This window comes from Ornithodoros turicata, chromosome 9 (assembly GCF_037126465.1).
Source record: "Ornithodoros turicata isolate Travis chromosome 9, ASM3712646v1, whole genome shotgun sequence".
Taxonomy (NCBI): Eukaryota; Metazoa; Arthropoda; class Arachnida; order Ixodida; family Argasidae; genus Ornithodoros; species Ornithodoros turicata.
The window spans coordinates 29,440,668-29,457,191 of record NC_088209.1 but is presented as its reverse complement, the minus strand read 5'-3'; the positions used below and the strand labels follow the sequence as shown (position 1 = coordinate 29,457,191).

The 16,524-nt window shown below is 45.9% G+C and overlaps 2 protein-coding genes across 2 annotated transcripts in view; one reads left to right on the top strand and one right to left on the bottom strand.

Annotated features, from left to right (window-relative positions):
- LOC135368545 (cadherin-87A-like) overlaps positions 1-16,524 on the top strand; it is a 137,850-nt gene that overhangs the window by 62,983 nt on the left and 58,343 nt on the right. The gene's annotated exons all lie outside the window — the stretch shown is intronic.
- LOC135369451 (nose resistant to fluoxetine protein 6-like) lies at positions 1,664-15,914 on the bottom strand. Its single transcript, XM_064603039.1, has 14 exons — positions 15,867-15,914; positions 15,255-15,366; positions 14,437-14,518; positions 12,060-12,151; positions 9,170-9,352; positions 8,507-8,600; positions 8,300-8,386; positions 8,007-8,172; positions 6,460-6,542; positions 6,060-6,182; positions 5,832-5,952; positions 3,899-4,085; positions 2,984-3,126; positions 1,664-1,924 (listed from the first exon to the last, which is right to left on the bottom strand). Exons 1-14 carry the CDS (start codon positions 15,912-15,914, stop codon positions 1,664-1,666), a joined length of 1,782 nt encoding a protein of 593 aa, XP_064459109.1.

Below are 16,524 nucleotides of genomic sequence, written 5' to 3'. Positions count from 1 at the left end.
TAACCCCTGCCCTGCACTTGTTCCTATTGGCTGCAATAGCTCGCCGCCCCACTCGACAAATAGTGCGCCGACGTCGAAACTACAGGAGCCCTAAGGCTGCAATTGATGGCGCTGCAGTATAATTTCTTCGGCGGAGTAACTCTGTTAGTGTTGACGGACTACATTTCATACCGTTCTTAGGTTGAACACGGCTAATGATTTTGTTACTTGTTGTGCCATAATGGCGGCCATGCGGTACATAAAAGAAACAAAGCTTGATGCGTCATTCATGCTTCATGCAACACAACCAGACCTGGCCTTCTATACATTCAACATTTATTCGATACAAGTTGAAATTCAGGTACCCTGTCACTGCAGAGTATATCCTACAGACACGCACATGACTGAACGCTTTCGAACTTGTCACAAAAATGTAAGTGCTCACTAAACGTATGGACAACGTACACATACACATGAACAATGAACAGCATGGTGACATTGAACTAATGACCTTAGTGCTTGTTTCTATTGAATGTACATACTAACAGCGCTAAGGTAAAGCACTTCGTGTCCTGTTTTCTCGACTGTGTATATGTGCCTTGTTAGCGCTTTTAGTATATATTTCGTAATAGTCGACAGCACTGCAGGTCTCCCCGATTGCATTGAAAGACTGGAAACATGAGTAGTGGGCAACCTCAGGCACGCCGCGCATTCTCTCTACCACGTTCACCCACCCCGACCTTTGCCTGTCCCGTGACTTCGTATATAAGCTCTCGATATGCATGATAGTGATTGAAAGAAATAAAGAACGCACTGGCACGATCCTTCTACGTGAAATATGGCAACCGTCTAACATCGTAAAAGAGCAGAGGGGACTATGACGAACTCTGCAGAGAAAACTATGTGGCAGCGCTTTGCGCAGTTAGGTAAGTGTAGCCTCATATCGAAAGACAGTTTGCGCAGTTCAAAGATGTCTAAACGTCGTATGATTTGAGCAGGTGATACTAATATCGAAAACATGGGATTCTTAGCCTCATCAGCGAAGAACGATATAAAAAGAAAGAAAAGAACTGCTATAGTATGTTTCAGCGTTTTTAATAAAGAAGAAAATTAACTACATTTTTGACCACGCCCCCAAACGCGTTTCAATGCCATAGATTTATAGAGTTATCGGGTGATCACATCACGTGGTCATGGGGGTGGCACATGGTGGAGTCACGGACGGACCTACACTGTGGTTGGTCCTATGAAGTTGTCGCTCCGAAAATGCACTAAAAGAAAAATGAGTAAATTAGGGAGGAATTAGGGAGTAATGAGCAATTACGGAGTATATACTGGAGCTTGTACTCCCCTAGTTTGCAATTACTCCCCACTGTAGTCCCCTGACTTTGTGGCAAGTAATTCGTATACATCATCGTGCATTTGGTCGCGAAAGGGACTAATTGTTGTGGCAATGCATCTTGTCATCGAAAGAACTAAAACTACTCCCTTTCTTTTCTAACAGTGTAGTTTATTGCTGACGTCACGCGGACGTCTGCAGCCCCCGAGGCACACACAAAAGTTCCCTCGCGTAAAATTTGAACAGTGCATGGCGCTGTAAAGTTATTGGTGCGCATTCCGAAAAGTCTCTGTACAAGATGAACATGAATGCAGTATGTACAATGAAACGGTGATATGAAACGCCTTAGAGGTAGCTGGATTGTCCGTTGTTGTCTGAGCCGTTGTTGCTGTCATCATCGTCTTCCTCGTCGTCTTGCTTTGGCTTCACTGGTGGCTTGTAGCCATTCTCTAGAGTGTGCATGTTCCCATTTGAGTCTTCCACTCGTTTATTTCGAGCTCGCGTTAGGATGAGTTTTTCGATGCGTCCCACGGGAACTTCGCAAGCGATAAAAACTAAGTAGCTGAGGAGGTAGCTCCAGATCGTGACAGCGAAAGCCTGCGACACCTGGAAAGGCAAAAAGTAAATAAATAAAAAAATTAAAAAATAAATAAATAAAAATAAAAAATAAAGGGACGATGAACATACGGACAGTTTGCTGCAAGATTCACGGCATTGGTCATCTTATTTGCGGAAATACTAATTTCTATCTAATTTCTAATTCCTTTTATTCGTTGGACGTCAAATCATCTGTCTTTCTAACTGCGCCAATCCTGTTACCCTCTATGTTCCCCTGTGTTCCTCACGTCACCGCCTCGCCAGTTTTCATTAAACGGTTTCGAAACGAACACTTATTGAAGGAGTTGTGACGAATGGTCGCACCACGGGCAATAGCGGAAAGTGGGAAACTAGGGAGCTGCGCAGAGAGCTGACGGACTTGCATGGCATCATTTCACTCCAAAGAACTCTCCTGCGAGCCCTTCTGTTCGAAATCGGAGGAGGAGGAGGAGAGGTGCAACCGGTGAATTTACTTTCGCGCTCGTGCGACCATTCCGTGACGTATCAACGTCCTGTCCAACACCTCCTCCTCCTCACGCATTCTCTGCGGCAGGAGAGAAGGAAGTCACGCGCAACGGCGGCGCCCACATTTTGCCACCCTGACGTCGAGCGTACATCGATCTGCGCGCGAATTTCAAACCGTGTGGTTTCCAATGATTTATAATGATCATCATGAATTATAGAGCTCAAGTCGAGGCAAAGTGATGCAGTGATTACACTATCCCTGAAAAAAAAAAAAAGAAAAGATATTTACGAATTGGAGAGGGAGCTGTTCCTTAAAGCTTTCATAAACTTTTAAATTAGCTATTTGCTAACGTTGTAGCCGACGAGGCAACTAAACATAGAAGGACAAAGACGACGTAAGCCTCACAACGCCCCAGTTGCGTATGCTTCAATTGAATGGTGCCAGTCGAAGAAAATACACCAGCAGTGGGATTCGAACCCACAACCTCAAATTGCCGCTTGCAGACCCTGACGACAGTCGGTTTGACCTATATGGCTAAAATGCACTACCGTTCCGACGTGACAATCATGTCGATATTATGGCAAGTTATGCAAAGTACTGACCATGGTAAAATGCGAGAAGAAGAGCTTTTCTCTCGCTGTGAAGTATTTCACAAAGTAGAATGGCAAGTGAACGAGGTAGACGCCGAAGCACAACCTGCTGAGAGGGACGAACGGCGACCAAGACAGGAACCGTGCCAGAATGCCTGCAAGGAAAGAAAAAAAGATTGATACTGTGCATGTTCATGCTTTTTTAAATTTCACTGTGTTAGAAAGTAGGAGCACTTACTCAGATATTTAAAATTAATTCAACATAACTACGTTAATATGATTAATTAAACATACACCAAACCGTATCGCCAAAAACGGTCATGAAATTTCTTAAGTGTAGGTTACATGAACGATGGTAAAGGCGAAAATTCTACTTAAAAATATGTCTTCGTAACGCCCTTGTAATATGTTACAGCTGTAAAACTGCTACGGCATGAGTCAAGATTCACGGAGTCGATGCCACAAAACGAGAAGTTTTTGCCTATAATACTGAGATCGTGCTGATACTCCATGATATAATAGATCTATTATTACTTGACATATTTTATCTATAGAGGAAGGAGAGGTTACTAGAAGTTGTAGTTTTTTTAGAATATGTGTTTGGAGGTGGTCTGCAAAATTCTTGCTGACAGGCTAAGAAACTGTTCAAGCGTGTGTTCAGAAAAATCTGTGCATTGTGAGCGCTTTTCCTGCGTCTTCCTTGGATGCTCTGAGACAAGTTTCGGTACTGTTTCCTATGAAGTCTACCCTGGACGCATGACCACCCCCGATCAGCATGCTGCCATATCGCAAGGCAAGCGGTTCGGTAAATAGTGACACCAATACCATCCTATGTGTGTGTGTGTGCCCCACTCAAAGCAGATTAGAGATTAGATTATATAGAAAGCATGGCGATTCCTTCTTCAAAAATTCGGCCCGGATACTTACTTGCTCTGCCTGTGGCGCATGCAAAAGCCATCCAACACATCCAAGTGGCCCATAGCGTTCTGTTCCAGAACGCAAAGAGCATGTTAGCCCACATTGGTGGGCTGTCACCGCGGAGCCAGAAGTGCATTGTGAAGACCGCCGTGAAGCCAAATCCTATGGACACGAGCCAACAGCCCATAACAGCGACCTGTAAAACAACGTCACACTTAAAGAGACGGTCGCATAAAGAAACATATGTGTGAAACAGATACTACTATATGCTCAGCACCGGCCGACAATGTATTTGGCTAATTTTTTCGTCCTTAAAGTGCTTAAATATAAATAAACAAAGTTTAAAGCTCAGTGCTGCTTCCGCGCAGCTGTGGAGGCTCCGGAGGACGCTAACAGGAGGAGTGTGAGGGCCTCGCTCAGAGGAGAAAGGCGCCGTCCACACGTCCGCACTGTCGCGGCATCCCTTTTCGCAAGGCCGTGCTCTGATTGGTGGTGCAAGTAATGACGTTTTCGCCTTCTTCCAGAGAGGGAAGTCCTGCATATTCTCAACATCCGGCGCGCCTGCTCTTGTCACGTATTCCATCGAGTAGCAGTCAAACCGCGTCCCCATTTCGCGTGGGATTTTCGATACCGTGATCTGTGGTCAACGACGAATAAAATGACACCATAGTTTCGAGATCGAATGGAACGGATGCGACCGTCCCTTTAAGTTGGGCTTTATGGCGAACGAAAAGGGTGCAAAAAGCGAAATACAATTTAGAAAAAAAAAAGGATTCAACTATAGTACCTCGATACTCGTATTCTTAACATCACTAGATTTGGATTGAGGGATAGGCTAAACTTCCGTGTGGACGTACTACTCATTTAACTTACTGGCTCGCTCTGACAAAAAAAAAAAAAAAAAAAAAAGAAACATGTTCCAAATGTGATAAAAAGGAAGTCTGCGCTAGAACGTTGCGGTCAACGTCACTTCCTTCGTCTCGAAAAGTTGCGTCGCTTTAACACTGCGGTTTTAGTTTATTTTTTTAGCTTCAGTACTTCCTTTGTCGTTCTTTAGCTAACTTTTTTCGTGCCTATCTCATTCTACGACTAGGGCGTGAAGGCAGCGTTTGTCCGTCCATGTCACCTGCTGTGAAGCGTGCTGGCCTCGGTGGCACAGTCGGTAGCGTGCGGTGGCTTGGTGTGGACTTGGTGGAAGGGTACAAGTTGCTTAGACACGCAGTCTTCCGCGAGGGACGTTAAATGTGATGTGCCGAGATTTCTGCGCACGTTTAAGGAACCCTCAGGTGGGCAAAATTAATCCACAGACCCGACTACTGTGGCGTCGCACATGATCGCCGTTGTCTCGCGACGTAAAGGCCTGAATACTTCTTCTTCTTATCCTGAGAAGCGTGCTTTCACCACACTGCCGCAGTGTTTACAGGAGAAGCTACCAAGCTTCCGACTCTCCTAGCTCTCGTTGTGCGCTGTGGTAATGGAGCGTGATGATAGTGATTTGTACACTTCAGGCGTGCCTAAACACTCACCTCGGGAAGACAGTAATACGAGTACATCGCAGTCTCAAAGGTGGAAGGCCGAAGCAGAGCGGGCAAGATGGCAACGATTAATGACTAGTCCTGGGGTTCGGTGCTGAACATGACATAAAGTTCGTGATAATCGTTTTTTTTTTAAGTTGGCGCTCTGCAAACGTCACGAGATGGCACATGAAACCCCCTCTGGTATAGGCTGGTAAAAAGCAGGGAGTTCCGGAGAAGCACGGAAGTTGAGCATGGGGCCTTTGTGCAGTTCAGCCACCGCGAAGGTTGGAGAGAGCTTTGGGGGATCGTTTGTTCACGGTGGTGCCGTTCGCGAGCTCTATGAGCGAAAAGGATTCACTAAAACTCCATACTAAAGTCCGTCGTGAAACAAAAGAACACCAAAGACACGGAAACATTGTGCTAACCTTTGACATCTTGACTTCCTTGTACTTCTGTATCAAAAGTGTGCATATGCAGCCAGCGAAGAAAGCAGGAGCATGAGTGGTGGGTAGGGTGTACATTTCGTTCAAGGTCTCCACTAGCGATCTGCAGAAGACAGTATAGAATGACTAAGGAGCACTTCAAGGAGACTAGGAGAACAGAAAACTATAGGGGCAACTGTCTACTAGCAGGATACAAGACCAATATCTTACCTGAACGTTTCAGCCATGGGCATCACGAATGGTGTGTAAGCTTCGTTGTTCATTTGCCAGGTGCAGAAGGAGTTGCAGGCTATAATGAGTGTAACCAGGGTTCCAATAGTCATCCACGGTCTCCTACGTAGCGTGCAAGAGGCCTTTGAGATACATGCGCGGTTTTCTTGGAGGGAAAGCCATCACTGGACTGCTTGCATGAACGTTTTTATGAGATTCGTTGGGGTCCTTCTCAGTAGCTTTGGCAGTGCTCTACGCACGAGCGGCGTTGTAACGTTTGTACACTACTGAGGGCACTACTACCGAGGACACCCCCGCGGAGTCCCCTCAACGTTCGTGCGAACGGCAGTGGCCACGCTTTGTGCTTTGCGAACTTTGACCTATTATCGTGCTTGCTTACCGTCTAAGTACTTGGACCACGATGGCGCTGGCTACGAAAAGCTGGAAATCTGTTGAAAGATACCAGAGGTGTCCAAAGGCACCCTGCAGAAAGGGATGAGCACTTAACTTCACTATGAGGGAAGACACATGGTCGACAGGCTAAGTACAGAGGGACTGCTGATTCTAGAGTCACTAAATAAGGTACGCCTCAGAGTATCGACACTGAGTTCCAAGAGCAAGCATGCGCCATCTTGTTTCCGCGCCACGCTACCCACGCGCACGCGCACTGCGCACGTTAGCGCACGATGCCATCTATCATGCGCGGATGAAATGTTTCTTTCGTTTACAAGCAGAAGTTGACGGCTCATCTTCGGGACGCTCTGGTGGACAATACATGGATTATCGCGCAACAATCACGCACGCTTCTCTATCCCACAGCGAGCATTATGTTAGCCGTCTTTGATCCTCAACTGGGAATGGTTCCGGTGTGGTGCGGAAACAAGATGGCGCTCGCCTGCTCTCCCTTGGACCTCAGTGTCGATACTCTGAAGCGAAGCTTATTTAGTGACTCTAGCTTATTCAAGTCAACTTATTTTCGAAAAGCTTGCTCCTCGTCGTAGGGGTAGTTGTATATTGCAATTCGGTTGGATTACGAAGGAAGCCCTGAAGATGGACGATGACCGATACTTCTTGCATCTCCGCTCTGTTTGGGCGGTGTTTCATTATTGTAGCATTGTCACGATAATTCATGGCCTTACGTCGCGAGACAAATGAGGTCATTATGAACGCTACGGTGGTCGGTCCTTGGGTCTTGCCCCCTCGACTACTTATGGTTATCGCCGGTACGTAAGTATTTGTTTTGCGTATTAAATAGCGTCTCATAGCCTAGCCACACTGGCAAACTTAGTGCATTAAACGGAATGACATTTACTTCACCTCCTAACCAACCATAATCTCGAATGACATTGTTCTCTGCCCTGATTTGTTGAAAGCAGGAGGCGTACGCCTTTTTTGTGACAATTATGCGGGGCATAATTGTAAGAGAAAAGGCGTACGCGTCCTGTTCTCAACAAACAGGGGGCTTAATCGCTTACACATGTAACGAGCTAACGAGGGGGCGCAGCACTCGTCACGTGCACGGCGCTCTTTGCGCGATACGTGAAGGAGTTAGCATATGTCACGTGCAATGTGTCACGTGCCTGCCTTTTTGAATTTCCCGCTACTCGTTAGCTCGTTAGACGTGCAAGCGTTTAAGCCCCGAGAACGATGCCATTCGAGATGGTGGTTGATCAGGAGGTGAAGTTACTGCCATTCCGTCTTAACGCATTAAGTTTGCCGTGTGGCTAGGGTATTAGTTACTTAGTGTTTTACTGTAATACTTCGATTCCTACATATGTGTACCTATTACTTGGTTATGCAACATTCAAAATTTTCAAATACGTTCTATATGTTTCTCGTAAATGTTTGATTTACAAACACCAGAACAATCGTTCCTGTTTACACATGTCTCAAACGTTGCGCACTTCCCATAATGAGTTTCCCAGAGGACGTAGAACATGCACTCACCGTCTCCAAACCACCCGAAAGGTTCCTGATCTGCAGCAATATAGACCACCACTGATCTGCTACTTCGGTGTAGAAATTCTTGAATAATAGCTGAGCATTAGGTCCGTCGGCGATCAGAGGCATCAGGTAGAAGAACATGATTACGAAGAAGGCTGGAACGGTCCCTCTGGAAAAAAGGGGAATGTAACCTCGTTGTAGCTCGCAATTCCTCCTCAATTTCTTTATCAGGTTCTCAATTTCTTTTTTGTGAACCACAACACGCAGCTGTACTTGATTATACTTTGAAAATATACCTTATGTATCGTCGAAGAACGGCGACGACAATGACAACGATGCGACTTGCTTTTTCTTTGAGGAGGTTGTACGTTAACAAGAATCCACTGGAAAACAATAAGAGCGTGGTGTATGTTGATTATTGACCTCTGATTGCAGTTGTCATTGTTGACGTATACTCGCTTCTGTTAACTGTGTATATTTCTCGCGAAGCAAAGTCCACTCACCCAAGAAACAGGAAAGTATCTACGCTCAGGTAACCGGTAAAGATGAAGCAGAAGGACAGGTTGTCTCCATAATGCAAGGCGTTCACTAAACGAGCTGTAAAATGGACATACATTACAGATGAGAGATAGTTAAGCTGGCTGTTTCGAAAGAGGAGTAGACGAACTTCGCTAATAGATGCGACAAGGAAAGTAACGGAAAGCGAGATGCGGACGTTTTAAAGCTCTGTATCGCATAACACTGAGCATTAATATTGTGTAATATGTTGTTCGAACTGGAATTTGAAAAGGAAAAAAAAAAATGTTATGTAGGGTCCATCACCAAAGAGATGTTGTTAAAGATGTACGAATTACACGAATTTTCCTTTCTCTTGTATATGTATACGACTATGGTATATATCACTATCGTCCTTTTCATCGGAAAATGTATTGTGCAAAGGAAAAAAAAAAGTTGTCCACTAGCAGTAGGCTTCTTTTTAGAACATTCATTGTTCCAAACCACTTTGTACCTGTGGAACAAGCGTACTGAATTTCTACCGAAATGTTGCACGTGAAGGCAACGAACAGAGTCAGACATAGAGTGGAGTGTCCTGTAGTGAGCTGAACACGCAACAACAACAACAACTATATTTTGACAAAGTGGGGAGGAACACGCAGTTTACTCACAAACATTGGCGAAGTTGAAAACACTGTACGAGTGTCCAAAGATGATCATGAACATGCTGAAGAATCGTATGCCGTGAAGGAACCGGTAGCGGTAGGCGTCTGACGTGGGGTCATTGTTGATCTCCAGAAGGAGACGTGTGCTTGACGGGGCCGAAAATACAGTCAGGATCTTGATTAGGAGTCCTGTAACGGGTACACACGTCAGTGGGCAGTTTGCGCATCAGTTGGGCCTTACTGGAGCATGGTGGGCGAAAAAAATGACAGGAGTACACTCTAAGAAAAAAAGGAGTACTTTTACTCCTTTTGGGGAGTAATTGCATTGCCACAAAAAATAGTCCCTTTCGGGAGTAAATCCACGGGAGTAAATGAATGTCACAGAGTGAAGACCGCATTTCACGCGCTGTTGTAAGAGTCCCAGGTAGATAATTGGTGCGCATGCATGAAAATACTTTGAAGCAAACCGTCAACCGTGATATATCGAGTGATATAAAATCTTGCGCCATACTAGGGCACAATTTGCGAAGAAAGAAGCGCTAACTGTTTCTTACTCTGTGTGGCTGGAAAATTGCTACGTTGTCTGAGTTGTACAGCCTTATGTCGTTCAAATTGACCAAGGGCACATATTTACGTAGACTTTTGCATTCAGGAGGCCATTCGCGAAGTTTAGTGACAATTTGCAGTCCTGGGAAGTAAATGTCGGGACTAAATGTTGGGTTAGGGGACTAAAATGGCGAGTAATTGCAGACTAGGGGAGTAGAAGCTGCAATTACTCCCCGTTTTACTCCTTTTTTTTCTTAGAGTGTAGTAGAAATTAGGACTACAAGCCCTGGGACACACGTTCGCACAAAGAGAGACCCACTTCTATTCGTAAACAAGCGCGCATGCGCATAGAGCAGACGGCCTTTCTGTACCGCGTTGCACTATCCAATAGCTACATCACTTTGCCGCATGACTTTAATAACGATCAAAAGCATCCAGTGACTCGATGATCGCGCGATTTTTGCCCACGAAACAGGACAGCAGCGCCGCCGCATCGCTATGACGTCACGCAGTGAAGCGCGGCGCGCAATCCTCGTGCGCAAGAGAGCTTTCAATCTTGTCGGTCAGAAAAGCTCTTTCCCTCGACTGCCCGTATGCGACGTCATGTCGTCCGCCCAGTTGACCTTTTTACGCGTCGTATCCTAGCAGCTCTCCGGAGAACCACCCTCGGCGCGCGTCAAAACAAACCCACGTGGGTAGCACAAACGCCCAAACCGGTCTTGGATTGGGACCGACGGGTTCGCGCCGCTCGCGCAGTGTCCTTATTGGTCCCCACTTCTGTCGTCTCCAGCCAGCGCCATCTATTGAACACGGAGGTAACTTTGTACGGCGCACTCAAGGTAATCCGTGCCGCAGCGCATGCGCATAAGCAGTTGTGAAAAAGTTCTTTTTTTTTTGCCTGTTGTATTCGGCGCCGCCCGTTCAACGTCTGAAGTAGGGCAGTCGATCGGTCGCCTTGCGTTTGCGCTGTAGCCAACGATTCTCCGCCGCCAATAAAAGTCATTGGATGATCTGACGTCACCACACGCCCAAACGAGGTGGAGGGGATCACCGTCGCTCCGCGCACTCTTGTAGACTAATTTTCTCGGGAATTTGGCGCTCATATCTTCCATGACAGTGCCTGAAGGATGTACACATCGCGCGGTACAAAAGTGCTCCTTTGAGGCCTATTAAGGTATGAGGATAAAGTATTTCGTTCTAGGCGGCTTGTTTGGCATGGACCTCTTTCGTAATCTCGTCGCAGCCTAACGGCTCCTCGGCGAACCACTCTTGTTGCGCGCCCAACAAACCCACGTGCATAGCACCCAATTACAAAACAGGTCTTGGAGGTGGGCCAGCCGGGCTGTAGAGATGTCGTGTCTCCTTAACATGCGTCGTACTGGGAAAGAAGGGTTCTGCCTGAATGGGATGCGTAGAACGCCATCTGACAAGTGAAGAGAGAACGTTCCGTGGCGCCTTCGAGGTCACATGTGCGTATACAATTTTGAAACAGGTCCAGTGTAACGGAAGATAGCAAGAACGAAGAACCTCACTGAAAGACTCAGTACGCCAAATTTCAATGCCGTCAGTTGAACATTATGCCCTTCCGCGAATTTTCGAAATAATTCCCAAGAGCAGGTGACGTCACATAGCAAGAGCGCGCGTCTCCGCTCTCAATCCCACGTTGGAAGACTGCCAGCAGCGTTGGTGAGGAGACGGAAATCGACCTTTGAGGGGCAATGTTGCCAGTCGCGTCGCAGATTGGGCCACACCATGACGTCATACTTCTCAAAACTAGAAATTAATTTTATGATACAGGGTAGCTACCTATAAAAGTTGCCCCAACATGGCTTCCATCTTGATTGTTTTCCCTAAGGATTTTTGGAGTTGTTTGTTGTAAATTTGGATTGCGATGTTGGATCGGTTTGAAATTTACCACGATGAAACGGACCAATTAGAGTTCCACGCGGACAGGCATTTTCCGCCTGCATTGAGTAATTGGCGAGTACGGCGCGCCGGCATCGGTAAACTTTTATTGGTAGTTACCCGGCACTTCGGTGTCACATAGGAAAACAATATTCTAAGGCTCGTAGATTTATATCGATGGTGGCTCTCTAATGGATATGGTTACCGTTCCATACCCTTGTTCAGTGTGAAGCAAGGTGACAAGTCGGGCTCGTCCTTTGACTCCAACGTGTAATCCCGAAGTGCAAAGGCCGTGTAAGCATTCTAAACAGTATTTGTTTCATTAAACAGGCCTGACTCCTGAGACGGCCTATAAGCACGTGCCGTGCTAAATCATGTAATTTAAATAATGAAAATCATCAACATGGGAGTGCAGATTATACGTAATCATAACGCGCAAGATTACCTTTCTTGGCCTTCGGACCCGCTTTATGTTGGTGATAGATATCGATGGCACTGCTCACAACGATGACGAGGGCCAGGATCACCAAAAAGGCTCTGAAACGTGAAAAGAAAAGCATGCGGTTACACAACACGTACTACACTACATACTACACGTACGTACTACTATCTGATTGCGATGTGCATCGACGCAACAGTTTGACGTACTTAGACACTGTTCAGGTTATTTTAACACGTTTTGTTCACGCTTTTCTTCATTTTTGTGAAGTCATTGTGGAATGGTTGCGAGTTTTACAGACATGTGTTCGTTGGTTGGTTTAAAAAAGGTAAACCTATATATTGTAGTGTGCCTGATCACAGTAGGGACCCAGACAACCGTTTCCTTAGAGGTTTAGACCTAGAATGAACGTTTATTGAGCTTGCCCGTCCTGCCTCCTCTTTGTCGCTCACACTACTTATATATATTATTTTTTATCATAAACCAACATCGCACAAAGGGTCAGTACGCGAAATATGAATGGGAATCAGGAAAGATTACGCAATTCTTTGAATTTTGGAGGGAACCCACACAACTTCATAGTTTCGGATTCTCCACCCCACCCCACCCATCCGCTCTCCGCCCCACGTTGGAAGGCTACCAGCTGCTGCTGGGGCGAGGAGATGGAAATCTACCTTCTTGAAGCTAGGTTGCCAGGTGCTCGGCAGGTTGCTTATCCTATGACGTCATACTTTTCAAAACTAAAAATTTAATTTCATGACAGGCGTCACGGCGTCACACATAGAGAGCTTCGGAACGGTGTGAGACGCGCGTATTGCGACGGCATAAACTCAGCAGCACTCTCGAAATTTCCTTCGGCACATTTAATTATGATGATAATGATTCGATTGTTTTTTTCGCGGGGGGAGGGGGGGCGAAGGGGAGCGCAAAAGGAGCGGTTATACAGTTGCACATTTGCTTGACTTTATGTGTGTATGGAGGAGAAGTGACGTTCTCAAAGCTGTCCTGCGCTGTCCGATTTGTCCTGCGCATCCTTGGAAAAACGCGAAGGTGATATCCTATAGCAACACGGCAAACTTCATGCGTGAAACGGAATGGCGTTTACTTCACCTCCTAACCATAACCATCATTTCGAATGACATCGTTCTGTTTGTGACAGTTATTACATAATTGTCACAAAAAGGGGTACGCCCCCTGTTTTCAACAAATCAGGGGAGAGAACGATGTCATTCGAAATGATGGTTGGTTAAGGAGGTGAAGGAAATTCCATTCCGTTTAATGCATTAAGTTTGCCGTGTATCTATGGTATTACTCGGAGGCCAACAGAGTTGTAGTATTCCGCAAGTATTTTAAGCGCACACGCGATCGACATCTAGCGTGACGCAGAACTTGGGTTCACGCTCAAACGCGTGCAAATTGCCTGGAACGTTGGCGTTCTTGTGTTCCGAAGATTTAAGACTTCCGTGACGCACACAGGGACGACCAAACAACAAACAAAGTGGCCGTGGCAACATCGGCCTTTAAAAGCCAGAGGGCATATGCGTCGGCAGGTGAGGCAACATCCTAGACGCCGCGAAAGAGAGTGATTTCGTCCAGTGGTCAGTTCTCTTTCGCATAGAAGTGAAGGAAAGCCACGTGCTCGATTCCGTTGACGTCAGACATTCCTGGGAAGCGGAAATGTCGATAATTTCGGGGTTTTATGTTGCTGGAAAACCTGTTCTCTGTACCTTTGCATATATCAGTAGGCGGGGCCGATATTACAACTGTGTGATGGCGCCGTCTGTGTTCGCCTTGTCCGCAATATCCTGCAAGTGACGACCAGATGGATGACAGGCCACGTTAAAGGAACGTGTGCAGAAATAATTCACGGGACGACTGCAGCGGAGTCGCTTATGATCGAAGTTGGACAGTAATGATATTTCCAAGCACAGAACACACTGCGCGAGGTGAATCAAATCACCGCTTCAATGAGAACGCATGCTAATGTGTACTTTAACCGTGACCATTGACGACCTTCCGGGGTCATTGTGGACATCGCGTGAAGTTGATATCAGTCGAGATTATCACAGAATTAACTAAACATCATCGATATAAATCTCAATATGAGATTACGCTTGGTTGCGGTTATTGCTTATCGCGTTACCCGTCAGGTTGATTCCAATGATATTTAGCGGTTCTAGAATAGGGCACTGAAACGTTTGATGCGCCAAAGAAATAATATGTCATCACTGCGCATGCGCAGAACACAAAGAGAGTTTTGCGCAATTCGCAGCGTCTTCTAACGTTTGCGCGAGCCATGACAGTTGTGGTACTAATTAAGATATGATCTTTCCGTTTGGTGTTGTGTCATTATAATGAAACAGTTCTTGGAATTTGCACTCACATGATACAGGCTTGTGTAGTATCGATGGGAGGATACTCATTGGTAACGCAGCTCGAAACTTCCACCGGAGCACTCGTAAGCACTGGAAGGAACATCATATGAAGAGTTAATTAATTGAACTAACCCAGCATGAATTACGGTGTTCGGTCAAGGCGAATTTTAAGGGCATGCGAAAGTCTGAACGTAAGTTGACACTTCGAAAACTACGCTGCAATCGCAAAAATTATTTTCGCAGTTGGATGTGCACGTTTTCTGCAAACATCTGAACCACTTTGCAGCACATGTGCAATGCTGCCTTTTGGTTGCAGGAAAATTTATTAAACGTCAAGACGCGCTTAGACTTCATGACAGGCACTCGTATATGCATGGCTGCATTTATGAAATGCGGGCAATTTCAGGCTTATAACGAACTATAGCAATCAAGATGTTAGCATCCAGAGTTCGAGAAATTGAGCGAATCCGAACATGTGCTCTGTGCAGGGTTCGCGAAAACTTGGAGCCGCGAAATTAAATGGGGGGGGGGGGGATATGTTTATTATGAAAGAAGGAAGGAACAGTTAGCCTGAAATTAAAGGGTTTTACAATGTATGCAATGGATCCGGATTGTGCAGCAATCCAAAACAAAAAGTAGACCTGATGGCAATTCACCTTCTACCATCATTGATGAAATACGATGCACTATTTAACTTCGAACAGGAAAAACTACGAATGTCCCTCGTTGAAGCTTATCTTTCATGACGTGGTAATTCACCTGACTTCACAGCCAGTACCAGAAAGTTATCGTTATTTTATGAAGAAAAATTACAAAATTAACTCACGTGATCCCAGCAGCTTCTCTACGTCTTCCTTGTCGCAAAATGTTGGGATGCATAGTCCGAACAACAGGCCTTGTACCCGCGGATCCAGTTGATAGCGTGCAAACGTTGATGTCTATAGGTAAAACAGAAAGTATTCGGATTAGTTACAGCGTGATCCAGTCAGAACAATTCCTATCATTGATAAACGGGTCAGGATTGATAGTATAGATCAGATAATTATTTTCGAGTCTTACATCCGTTACGCGGATACAGGGCGCAACCTGCGCGGTTTCAAGCTGACATAGTTCAGAAATCGAAACCGAAATGTTACACGCGACTATACGATCAGTGTAATCGAATCGGTAACCAGAAGACGTGTCTTCTGGTTGACTTCATGGATCAACCTGTATAGTGCTGCTGACGATGATGAGAGCAGCAAAAATGGCTGCTTCTCAACGGCCCAGTGCCGGCATGGGCCGTAGGGCAGCTGTAAAGCAGCTAAAATCAAAGTAACAACATATTCCTTTCCCGATTTCCTTTCTTGACCATCATTGTTACGCTTTCAAATTGCGTACTTTGCCAAACAACCGAAGCCTTTGTATTGGTGCTACGAGATCGGATGAGTCATATCACTGAGGCACCGTTCACGTTGGCATCGGTTCTATAGGACCCGGGCCCCATGTCACGCAGCAGTGTCCCAGTACATCATCATCACTTATTTGTTGTTGTTTTGTCTCACGAGCTCCTACGTGCAGGCCAATCGCAGCGTTTGTTAGAACCGCTACCTACCGAAACGATTTTCACGTTGCCGTCGCACGATGTTTCGAGCGCACCAACGTATAAAAAAAGAACGATACCGAACGTTAGCCAAGGACAAGGGTACAGTATCATTATTCACCCGTCGTCCTATCACTTCACAATTTCATATTTCATGCTAACCGGCGTGCCCTGGGGTAGTGTTTGTAGTATAGTTGTTGTTATACCGGCGTCACAGCGTGATGGACGGAGCAGTATGGCTGCAAGGTCAATACAATCATATTCTAATGCGTTGTTCACGGCAAAACGTGCTTGCGTTGTTCGTCGACCTTTAATTGACCGCGTGCGTCACTATTAGCGAAACGAGAGGTAGCAGTTAAATGATGCTCTGTGTCGAAATTTACCTCAGGATATTTTATTCGTCTTCCGCTAGTTAGTAGTGGGATCGAATCCCCCTACCGGCCGCGTGCTGTCTGAGTTTTTCCGGCAGACCTTCCAGACGAATGTTGGCACAGTTCCCCCTGAAGTCGGCCCA